Raw genomic sequence first — 12765 nt, 5'->3', positions numbered from 1 at the left:
GGTCAAATTCTTGATGGCATGGATATGGGACGGCTGCTCTACCTTTGCTTGTAAATATCCCAAAAAAATAATTGGTCAAATTCTTGATGGCATGGATATGGGACGGCTGCTCTACCTTTGCTTGTAAATATCCCAAAAAAATAATTGGTCAAATTCTTGATGGCATGGATATGGGACGGCTGCTCTACCTTTGCTTGTAAATATCCCAAAAAAATAATTGGTCAAATTCTTGATGGCATGGATATGGGACGGCTGCTCTACCTTTGCTTGTAAATATCCCAAAAAAATAATTGGTCAAATTCTTGATGGCATGGATATGGGACGGCTGCTCTACCTTTGCGTGTAAATATCCCAAAAAAATAATTGGTCAAATTCTTGATGGCATGGATATGGGACGGCTGCTCTACCTTTGCTTGTAAATATCCCAAAAAAATAATTGGTCAAATTCTTGATGGCATGGATATGGGACGGCTGCTCTACCTTTGCTTGTAAATATCCCAAAAAAATAATTGGTCAAATTCTTGATGGCATGGATATGGGACGGCTGCTCTACCTTTGCTTGTAAATATCCCAAAAAAATAATTGGTCAAATTCTTGATGGCATGGATATGGGACGGCTGCTCTACCTTTGCTTGTAAATATCCCAAAAAAATAATTGGTCAAATTCTTGATGGCATGGATATGGGACGGCTGCTCTGCCTTTGCTTGTAAATATCCCAAAAAAATAATTGGTCAAATTCTTGATGGCATGGATATGGGACGGCTGCTCTACCTTTGCTTGTAAATATCCCAAAAAAATAATTGGTCAAATTCTTGATGGCATGGATATGGGACGGCTGCTCTACCTTTGCTTGTAAATATCCCAAAAAAATAATTGGTCAAATTCTTGATGGCATGGATATGGGACGGCTGCTCTACCTTTGCTTGTAAATATCCCAAAAAAATAATTGGTCAAATTCTTGATGGCATGGATATGGGACGGCTGCTCTACCTTTGCTTGTAAATATCCCAAAAAAATAATTGGTCAAATTCTTGATGGCATGGATATGGGACGGCTGCTCTACCTTTGCTTGTAAATATCCCAAAAAAATAATTGGTCAAATTCTTGATGGCATGGATATGGGACGGCTGCTCTACCTTTGCTTGTAAATATCCCAAAAAAATAATTGGTCAAATTCTTGATGCTCTTGGGTCTTTCAAGTCTCGACAAGAGTTTGTCTCCACCTGCTGGTGGCGGTTGGCGATTGCAATGATCCGGCTGTCAACTGCTTTGTGGGTTTTAATAACCATTCGTGTGGTGGCCTGTTGACACAAATCACCCGGAATGTGCCCAGATCTCATCAGAGATCGGGAGCTCTGAGCAGGGTTGAGCCGGGACAGGGCTTCTAGTGGCAAGCATCGTGCATGTCCAGGTTGTTATATTCTCCATCGAGGTTACGTGTTGAGCGTCAGAGGGCATTGCAGAAACATCCAATGTTGCACTGGGCTTCAGGGCTCCCACGTTTGCCTTCCCGGCCTCCACCAATCCGCGCTGACCAGCGTGGTGAAGTATGGTCAAGTAACCTCCTTAAAACCTGCACGGCATGGCATGCGGAGACTCGCATCCAGTTGGGGAATTGACAAAAGGGCTGTGCGTGTACATTTATGGGTTGTCTTTAATCACTCTACCACAGCTCTCAGCATGCGAAAAACAGTTGTGATTGCATTGTGTGCACGGCAAGAGCAATAACACACACACACACACACGCCCCAGGATATAAATGCACATACCGTGCATACCTCTAGGTTCATGGAATACAAATGTTAAGTGCCCGTTACATTTTGCTCTCTTACCCCATGGAATGACTGAAGTGCATTGTAACAGCGTGTTCACGCGTTAAAAGTTTCACAACGCTTTCCTTAATTTACATTCGTGCAAGGCGTGTTTCACCGCACTCAAACAAGTTCAAGCGAGCACACTTCTGTGGCCTCTCTATGTGCTGTGAAGAAGGGGTATTGCCCGAAACGATGCCTGTTGTATCTTTTTGAAGGCCACAGTGATTTTGACGAGTGAGTTCATATTGTTGTTTTTAATTGTGCCAATGCAGTGGCAGCACCATCATCACCAGATAATTATATAACATTTTCTGAATTATATGCTGCAATGGATCGAATTGTCACGAATAATGAATGATTGTGCCGGGGGAAGTCATCGTATTATTTGGGGGGTGCAGGCAGAATTAAATCGAATCTTGGTTACAACATAGGACTGCATTTCCACAAATGGCAGAATGTCTGATTGTGCAGGTGGCGATCGGCATCTAACAAGCGAGTTTGAGTGTGCCGCCAGGTAAGGTTACTTAACACTTGGGAACACGGTTCGATTATAGTCTGACCAAGATTATAGTCTGACCACTGAACAGTGGAGAAAGCAGAGTTATGCATCGGCTTCTGATCAATTGTAACCCAGCGTGAGTTCGTACAGGCCAAGAGGGCCCTGCGTCGGTGTGGCAATTAAGTGGTCACGTGAACCGAGTGGACTAAAACGAATTGAACATTCATTTACCTGCACTGCCTGCACGGGCAGACGTAGTCACTGCTTACCATTGTTTCTCACAGTCGGTACGTGCCCGTTGACGCTTTCTATCGCTAGGATTCGTCACCTGTCCTGTTTTTTTTTGCCCAGATGTATCCCTTTTGTAATGCAGCTTGAAAAATCTGTAAATCTTCCCGCGACTTTAAACGTTACCAGCTTTTGTCATTAGCGTCATACTAATGCAGCAATCGAGACGATGCATTTAAATGTAGTTCTCCCGCCTCTTGTGACATTGTGAGATATTCTTCTTAACCCGTGATATCCCTCGGTGGTTTTTTTCTTTTATTAACTCAGAGGTGGTCAAAGCTATCCTGTGGCCCATGAGCATCGCATGCTGACCACACGCCGCTGTTATCGCCGCCCTTCCCCCGGCGCAAGCTTGCCTCTCGCACCGCACGGTGACCGCAGACATACGGACGAACCAACGTACGGCAAGCTGGAGCAGCAGCAGCTGCAGCAGCAGCAGCTGCAGTAGCAGCAGCTGCAGCAGCTGCAGTAGCAGCTGCAGCAGTAGCAGCTGCAGTAGCAGCTGCAGTAGCAGCAGCTGCAGCAGCAGCAGCAGCTGCAGTAGCAGCAGTAGCAGCAGCAGCAGCAGTAGCAGCAGCAGCTGCAGCAGCTCCAGAGGTCAGCAGGAGCCGCTCGGAACCCTTACCCTTGAGGTCGAGGTTGCGTGCCTCGTTGCCGTTCTGTGTCGCCATGTCCCTGTCCACCTTGAGCGTGTGCAGGTTGTTGGCGTCGCGCATGACGATCACGCTGTGCCACTGGTTGTCGTTGAGCTGCCCCTCCGACTTGCCCTTGATCACGCTGGGCCCCTTGCCCAGGTCAAAGGCGTAGTGCAGGTACCTGTAAGGCAGGGCACGCGCACGCCACGGCCTGGGGTCAGGGCAGCGATGGAGGGCGTTCGAGGGGAGGCGAGCGCGCATTGTGAGCCACGTGCGTGCTCGCGGGAAACGCAGCCGTGTTACGGTCGTGTGGATAACGTGAATCGAACTGTGTAGGGAAAAATTGCGGTGGTTTTCGGTTAGTCCACTGCTGGATGAAGGCTTTTGAAACGCCATTACGGGGGGGTGTTGGAATACATGCGTGGGGAGCGGTGGCGCAGTGGTTAACGCGCCGCGCTATGAACCCAGCCGTCTGAGTTCTGTTCCCGCTCACAGCCAATATTGGTCGTAAAAAATACGAACCAGGTCTGGGCATTTCCTAGGTAGACTCGGCCTTAAATTAGTAACGGCTACCGTGTGTCAGATATCTAATTTATATATCTCTTGCGCCGATGTTTAAAAAAAAAAGAGTGTTACCTGTATTCTCCACGAAGACGCTGACGATTACTTTGCCTGCAGCACGAACGAAATGTTGTCGTCACACCGCGGCAAATACCAGGCACTAAACCCGTACCGTTGACTGATCTGAATTCTTAAAAAGGTCCGTAGACATTCACATCCAAAGTAAAAGATGCGCTGATGCAGGCCTCTTCTCCCCCTTTTCCTCTCCCCGCCCCCCTCTCCCCCCACTCCAAGTCTCACCATAACTTGAATGAGTTTGTGAGCACAGTGTTCGTTGCAGAATTTACACCGCCCCACGGTCTGCTTACTTGTGGGAGCTGCACAAGAGGCCTTTGTACCTTGGTGTCAAAGACACATAAAGCATTGGCAATACATATTCCAGAATAGCAAAGTGCGCCTTTCTTAATCCAAAAGCTGCACTACATTTAATGATAATAATAATAATACTACTAATAAAAGCTTTACGGAGAACTTGAAAACTTTTGAATAAATAAATACAACCGCGTAAATATGGGTGTGGATATAAAGGTGCAAATTTATAGCTTATTTATTAACACTATATCCGCTGTTGTTTTGTGACATACCATTAATACATTTTACGAACAGTATTTAGATGATGTATAATCGCAGTATTTTTTTTTCTCTTACAAGGGTGAAATTAATTTTCACTCGCTGAATATTCGGGATGCCCAACGCGGCTGTAAATTGTTTTTAGTTACACTTGCATGAATCTTCGTTCTTGGGAAAGGGAGTAAATTGTGAATATAGCGGTGCCAAAAGTCATCAAACTTCTTTTTATGGCTTCGGGAAGGTTCACTCTGTGCGACCACGTGCAGCAGCGGGACACGGCGGATGAGGTACAACGCCGCCGCTTCGCCACGCAACATTGCGACCGCCTCGGTAGATGCACGCATAACTTCCATTTAATGGACTGTAAAGCAACATCAATCGACTGAGAAATCACTCGAGTTCTCGCCGTAATGTGTGAAAGATTTAAATGCCCTGGAGCGCTGGATGCCACGGCATTGAGCGAGAGACGGGGGCGAGCGGGGGGGGGGACGTTGGCATTGAGACATATTTTATATTGTAAATCATAAGCGCCAGATGAGGTCATCCCTCTAGCGTAGTCCTGCGAGCTTCGTGAAAATATTGACAATGCCAGACCCCAACCGACTCCTTCCTCCTTCAATGTGAAATGCATCACAGTACGGCGATGCTTGAATTAGACTTCTCTATGTAAACCTTGCAATTGCTACGAAGGTACTTAAAAAAAAAGTGTGTCTCGAGTTTGCTTCAATTATAGCATTTTCAGGTAGGGGTTGTGCTCGCATAGCAAAGCTGTTGGCGCACGGCACCATTAGCCTGGCCACCCTTAGTTCGATTCCTTGCCATGGCTAACATCACGGCAAGTGATGTCTAAATCTGCACCTACCAGCATGGTGAAGTGTCATCAATCAATTCCCACAGCTGGCAGAACGTGGGTAGATGCTTATCCAGTAGCGGATTGACAAATGGCTGTAAATTTATCAATATATCCCACAGTTAAATAGATGCATGTGGCTCTATATTGTAGTTGCATGCACATATTATATTATAATATTCCTATTATAATATAATGCACATTCGTTTTTCTGTTCTCTAGCCCTCCCCGTTAATAATGTAATTGTATAACATTGTTTATTTGGTAGCAAAATTGTTAAATTATTGGATTCCATTGATCATTCGTGTCTTTTGTCATGTTCATCAACATCATTGCGACCATCATCTAGCCACTGCTGGATGAAGACCTCTTCCAGCAATGCCATCTCTATGTCCTGCGATGCCACAATCCATGTGTAATAATAGTCGCTCACAACACTTTCCGCAGGGGTCATTAGCGACGCCTGCAAAGCAGGGATCGTTTTTTTGTGGGCTCTATAGGAGCGTTGAAATGTCACTAGGCTTTGGCAGCGAATGTTTGCCCTTGCTCAAACCGTCTTGCCACGTGACCCCCAACTGCTTACATGCGCCCTCCCCTGGATCGGACAGGCTTTGTTCTCACTGCACGATACTCAGGATGCCACTTTATTGCTGGAGAAAGCTCCACGAAATCGCTCGTCAATACCACGCATTTAGGAGCGGGGACTTTTTTTTCTTAAAGGTCGGTGGGCTAATGTCCACAGCCTACGGGCCAGAGGCCATCAGATTTTCAGTTCCGCTGAACAGGGTCGAACAGCCATGCGAGCGGAATGAGTTTCAATTGTTCCTTGCAGGGCCAAGATTTGGTATCAGGACCCCAGGGATTGCAGGCTCGGCATTCCGATACAGATGTCGCTAATGAAAGAAAATGTACTTTGGTAAACGTGTCCTTGCCGCTGCTGATCATTGAACATTTGTCTCCGAATGCCCACAGCCATACACGAAGAGATTGCTTTTTTTCTTTTCTCGATTTCATTTCCCCCCCCCCCCTCTTTTCCATTGTCCTTTCTCTTTAGGCTCACCCTTGCACGAGCTCCAGCGCGATGAAGTCGGTGCCGTCGCCGCCGTTGTAGAGCAGGAGGCCGTCGGGCGACATCGTCTTGAACTGGAAGAAGAGGTGCATGGCCGCGTACGCCTGGAGCGTCGCCAGCGTCAGGTACGAGCTGCGCGTGCGGAAGGTAACGGGGTCCGCGATGATGGTGCGAAGCCCGAAGCGCGCGTTGATCTCGCAGAGCGCCACGTCGCCATTCTTGCACAGGTCCAGGTAGGGCAGCCCGTTGAAGACCAGCGACTGCAGGTGGCCGATGAAGTTGGACGGAACCACCGAGGTGTACCGCCGCTCCGTCATGATGCCCGTCTCGATGTTGTGGAACTCGAGGCGGGTGTGGTCTCCCGCCATCTCATCTGCGGCGCGGCGCATGACGCGGAGATTCCGATCAGATGCTCCCCCCCACCCTCCACCCCCTCTCGACATGTGACTAAGTCGCCCTCGCATTGCAACGTCGTTTCGGCGTGATTGCGGAATTGTGGCCGTGCAGTGGTGCACTTTCTCACAAAGTGCCCAAAGTGACCGATTGTCGAATAATTATAACAACAAAAGAGCGCAAAGGATTTGAAATATGGTAAACTTCTAGCGTGCGCACGGACACATTTTACTTTTCAACATTACCCACAGCAGTGTGCGGTGAATATTTAATCTCGTCATGCTTTAAGTGTCGTGTAACGGGGCATGCATAATGGGACATTCACGGCTTTGGCATGGAGCGGTTGGGGCTGCGCGCCGCCGTTACCTTCTTTGGAAACCTCGTCGACGGACAGTTTGAGGATTTTTCCGCGCCGGGAGACGCGCACGGTGTGCCACTCGTTGTCGTTGAGCTTCTGGCCTGCGTGCAAAACCTCCGGCCCCTTGCCTGCGCCGCGGCACGGAGAGAGGGGAGCAATGAAAAGGCGGCAGTGGGGGGAGCGGAAGAGAACACACACACACACCCGAGCGCGCATCTTCGGCGCAATGCTCTGGGCAGGTGCCTTCAACAGGTGAGCCCCTTCGCTAGGAGAAATGGTTCCCCACAGTGCACTTTCAGTGCTGTTTCCCCATGCATGGGGCAAGTGGTGTTTCTAATCAATGTGGAATTGGTTAGACTAGAGCCGGGTAAGTAGGGCAGTGCTTTTGTTCTCTCCATGTGAGTTTACTGAACTCTCGGGAGAGATGGAAACTTCCATTTGGTTCGGCCTTATTATGGATAAATCCCCAATAATTGTTCCCCCCCCCCCACTTTACATTTTATACAGATTTGGAATGCGCACCCATGTGTTATTTGGTGAATTTTATTTATGTAAATTTTTCTTTTTAAACCAGCCGACCAGAGGTTGTGATTTGTATCAGAATTAAACTTAAATTAAAGTGGCTGTCACAGCTCTTGTTTGCAGGGTGCGTTAGCAGCGCAGATACAATGTCAAGACTCGTCTATTGCCAGAGGTGTGGACTCGAGTCATGTGACTTGGACTCGAGTCAGACTCGAGTCATGAATTTGATGACTTGCGACTCGACTTGGACTTGCATAACAATGACTTTGTCCCACCTATGAGATGTGGACTCGAGTCATGTGACTTGGACTCGAGTCAGACTCGAGTCATGAATTTGATGACTTGCGACTCGACTTGGACTTGCATAACAATGACTTTGTCCCACCTATGAGATGTGGACTCGAGTCATGTGACTTGGACTCGAGTCAGACTCGAGTCATGAATTTGATGACTTGCGACTCGACTTGGACTTGCATAACAATGACTTTGTCCCACCTCTGTCTATTGCACTGCTTGAGAAACATAACAACTTGTACGTATGTTGAACTTATTTCGCACAGTACGTAGCCAACCATGCTAATTGGAAGTGCGGCAAAGGACCACAAACTAAACACAGAAAGCAGTTATAAAGAAATTAATTTTCAATCAAGATTTAAAAGTGCATAGCTCCAGTAGCTTCCTAATATTGGAAGAGCATTCCAGACGGCCGCAGAAGCGCACCTGAAAGCGCGTGATGCGGTGACCGTCTTTGTTCGATGGCTAGCCAAAAGCCGCTTTGAGGATGACCGGAGTTCACGTGATGATGGTTTATGCTCCTTGACGAGATTAGCGAGGTGACGTGGTTCATTTGTGGCAAGCACTTTGTCTGTAACGAGCCCGACCTTATGATGTATTCAAAGCGGGAGAGGCAGTCTCGGCGAGCACTGGGTGGACATGGTCGGATATAGCCTCTGAGCTTATGTGGGTATTTTGGTTAAAAAAATTCCCACTTTTACTTGGGATTGATAAATGCTCACGAAGGCTTCTGTATGTTTTTTTGTGAAGGTTGTGCTCTGTAGTGTTTTCCGATAACTTAATTACAGTTGGAATCATCTCTGAATAATACGCAACAAAGGGAACAAATATTCAACAAAATTGTTGGAATAAGAGGCCTGTGTATTACACTTTTTTAAAATAATTATATGAAAGAGGTTATTTTTCAATCTCAAGTTGGTCCGTTTGCACGTTGTATAGTTATGTTAGAAATCGACTTTTTCCCACAAATTAAATTTCATAGACGTGGAGTGCTGGAGAAACTAAAGTACATGATTAAAACTTTTAATTTCTCTAAAGGCACAAAAAAAATCTATTTGGCACTTTTATCTACCAGATTTCACAAATTAGATTCATTTCATGTTATACTCTCATGAGTTTCAATTATTTAAACGTCTGTCTAGGGGTTTTCTCGGGAGTCGCCAATAGAGTTTTATTAATGCTTTTTATTTGCTGTAATGAAGGAACATGGCAATTGAATCCCATGAGCTTTGACAAGAGGTTTAATCTATTTAAGGGAAATTCCCAGCCTTACATGTTTTAAATATGAACGTGGAAATATTAGTCTTGACTGGTTTATTTTTTGCATTCGCGGTGGATTTTCAGTGAAATTCTGCTGCTGTATTTGCACTCGTTTGTGTTTCTTGGTGTCGTCCGACATTGTGTCGTGAACTCCTCTCTCCGCGTTGTATCGTTACCCCCTTTCCCACCGTCCCCACACCCTTTCCGACCAGGAGGTGTGGAACGTGCTGAATAATTGAGGCTTATCGATGCTTTTTAAAATGAAATGAAAATTCAAAGCGGGAGAGGCGGTGGCCGCTGCTGCTGCTGCTGCTGCGCATTTTGGGGGCGTCAGCCACAAACCTCTTTTTATATTGCACCGGTAGTTTATCGGTGAGCGGTGGGGGGGTCTCGGCCAAATTAGAGAAACTCTGTCTTCTCTGAATTAAAAAGGGAATTCTGACGGCTGGCGTATGTCTTTGCACCAGTGCTACCGCCCTTCAGCACTTGCGCGATGGCTCGCCGCTGTGCGGCTGAGCTACGCTCTCCTGCCACTGTGTGGCGATCTTGCTTCACGTTCTTTGCGTGCTCTCACCCTCTGGTAAACTCATCGATATTGGACGATTTACGGCGTTGTGCCGTACAGCGCTCTGATGTCTTTTAAGAGTTGTGCTACGTCTCTCGTTCGGCACGTTTCACTCCCGGCACGCGGAGCGAGACGCCGAACGATACCCGGCGCGACCCCAAAAACCCATCGGAGAGCGACTGACTCGCCAGCCTTTTGTTTGGGGGGGATATTTGTGGTACGCAAAGGATGATGACGATTATATTGGTGGGATTGCAGCGTCGCAACTCATCTGTCAGACTGGCCGTGTGTGCCTGACGCCCCTTTCGCAGGAAACGCCAGCTTCCACGGAGCGTCGTCATTCCTCGCTCCCTTCTTGCATTGCGCGGGCTTCAATGTGAAAAATCACTTTTGTTACGGTGAATTTCTCTCTGATGTTTTTTTAGTTACAGTCCATGTCGAATTGGACCCATCGCGCCAAATCCGGCACCGATTTCTCGCCTGCTGTGCGTGGGGTTGTGCCACTCGGCCCCGTCGTTTGCGCACAAAGGTGTGATGCAGGTCGACTGCTCAATTGTTTGTCCCTATTTTTCGATGTAAAGCTTTCGTGACTGCAGGAATTCATCTTCTTGGTTCTTTCGGTAAAGTCACGTAGAATGGAAATAATAAAATAATAAAAATAAAACATAATCAAATAATTCTCACGACGTTTCGGCCACAACGCAAGCAGCCGTCCTCAGGTGAAGAACAGGTCTGTCGAGAAGACAGAGTCTGAATGACACACCCCAGGCTTGGAGCGTCTATCTTCTCGACTGACCTGTTCTTCACCTGAGGGCGGCTGCTTGCGTTGTGGCCGAAACGTCGTGAGAATTATTTTATTATGTTATATTTTTACTATTTTATTATTTCCAGTCTACGTGACTTTACCGAAAAAAACAAGAAGATTGTTGGTCCCTGTTGGAGAACGCTGGTATCGTCCTCACAGGGGGATCATCTTGTGCAATACAATGCACATGGAATCCGGGGTGTGATTGTGTGAGGTGCTTACGAAAAGTCTGATTTGGGACTCCTGAGCAATGGCAAAGACGTAGTGGGGGGGGGGGGGTGGTTAGGCCTCGTTGTGCATCAACTCGTCAACCCATCCGACTCGCTCAAAATACATCCCTGCACCCCCCCCCCCCTACCGCCGAGCTGTATTTGCGAAGCTGTGAACGTGCAGTCACCTATTGGCTACCGCATTACTAGTATAAGCAGGCGTGTTTAATTGGTACGGTTTGGACTGCATGCACGTTCCGCTCACGGTGGCACCCTGTGCGAAGGGATCGGCGTTTTTTTGTTTTTTAAATCCTTTATATTAAGTTCGCGTGCTTGCTTGCTTGCTTACGACCGTGCAAATCTTTCGGTCGTTTTTTAACCCACTTCCCGTGATCCAATCGAGCTGACATTTTCCACACAGACTCGTTGTGCCAGACAATTATTGTTCGTGAAAAAAAATTCCCAAAATTTTACATTTTTTAGGCAAAAAAAATATATTTTACATATATTCAAATAGAACGCATTCATGGCTTTGGCTGAACGTCAGAGTGTAAGAGCCCAGAGCGTAACCCCTCCACAGGCCGTGGCGGAGTAGCGCAGTTGGTAGCGCCCTCGCTTCCCATGCCAAAGGTCGCGGGATCGATCCCCGCGTCCTCCACAGGCGAATATATTTTTAAATCCTTTATATTAAGTTCGCTTGCTTGCTTAGGACCGTGCAAATCTTTCGCTCGTGTTTTAACCCACTTCCCGTGATCCAATCGAGCTGACATTTTCCACACAGACTCGTTGTGTGTGACAATTAATTTTCGTGAAAATTTTTTTCCAAAATTTTACACTGTTTAGGGAAAACAAATTAAATATTTAATATCCAATTGCTTAATACTGGCAGACAATCATCTGACCCATAGGTGGCAGCCATCTCAAGCCAGAGGACGAGAAGACTCTAGCCGCCACGCATATAAAGGATTTATAGTGAAAAACTTTGTTTTTACGGGTTTACTTGTTGACGATGATGTCAATTCGGGGGCGCGGAGGACCTTTGAATAATTCTGCGTTTTTCCGCGCTGCCCGTGAATCCTGATTTTTATTTGTGAGTCACCTCGTGGCCCCTACTCTGTGCCGTGGCTTTAATTGGGGGTAGGTGAATGCTCATTAAATCGGTTAACTTCATCATTAGGCCACTGCAGGTATGCACCGAAATCCAAGCTGCTGCTGTTAAGAGGCCCTAACACTGAAACCATCACTTCGAAAATGGGAGGTGAAAATACATATATGAAGGGCACTTATCAATCATATAATAAAAAAAATATATCCATTGCTTCTAGCGATACAATCCCCACCACCCCAAGGCTCAATACGAATGAAACACCGTTTTCCAATAGTCACGGTGAGCCTTTTGATGCTCGACAGCACTTCACGACACGTGTTCATGCGCGAGGTGTGAGGCAGGTGTTCAAGGCCATCAAGGGAGTGAGGCTCGCTTCTCATTATCTAGACCCCCACATCCCACCCGCATCCCCACAGCGGTACAGCCACGTGTCGCCTGCACGTGCCCATCGGACGGTGAGCGCCACCTCCCCTTGCGAGCAACACGGATGAGTGAAAGGCAGGGGCATGCGTCAGCCTTCGGGCTCTGTGCCAGGCTCAGCAGGACCACCGCTTGGCCCACTTGACAGCCATGTGGCTCCGAGTTTCCGTGCATGTTCGCGTGGCCTTTGGCCTCTCTGTCTCTCACTCTCGCGTTCATGGCCCATCTGTAGGACCACACCTGCCGCTCGATGCGTGCAGTTGTTCCCTTGTTATTCGCGAAGGTTACTTTCCGGAGATGCTTGTGAATGGCAAATTGAAATGCACAAATAAGCTATTAAATACATATGATCTCGTCACTTTATCTCACCACTTTCGTTCTCTCTCTCGCTCTCGATGCAGTCGTGTAGACTTCCAGATGCGATTCGCGGATATCTAAAATCGCGGGTAGCAAGTTCGTCAATAACGAGGTAATATTCTACCCC

General features: G+C 47.2%; 1 protein-coding gene across 10 annotated transcripts in view; it reads right to left on the bottom strand.

Annotated features, from left to right (window-relative positions):
• LOC144937111 (neurexin-1-like) overlaps positions 1–12765 on the bottom strand; it is a 392794-nt gene that overhangs the window by 104587 nt on the left and 275442 nt on the right. For all 10 annotated transcript variants that reach the window (XM_078864391.1, XM_078864394.1, XM_078864395.1 and 7 more), the window contains 3 exons: positions 7107–7226; positions 6339–6720; positions 3228–3418 (listed from right to left, as the gene is read on the bottom strand). In XM_078864391.1, coding sequence (XP_078720517.1) covers positions 3228–3418; positions 6339–6720; positions 7107–7226 — 693 coding nt within the window. The remainder of the gene's footprint in view (positions 1–3227; positions 3419–6338; positions 6721–7106; positions 7227–12765) is intronic.

The sequence above is a fragment of the Lampetra fluviatilis genome, chromosome 18 (genome assembly GCF_964198595.1).
Source record: "Lampetra fluviatilis chromosome 18, kcLamFluv1.1, whole genome shotgun sequence".
Lineage (NCBI taxonomy): Eukaryota > Metazoa > Chordata > Hyperoartia > Petromyzontiformes > Petromyzontidae > Lampetra > Lampetra fluviatilis.
Note: the sequence above shows the minus strand (reverse complement) of the source record. Positions and strands in the feature narration are given on the sequence as shown.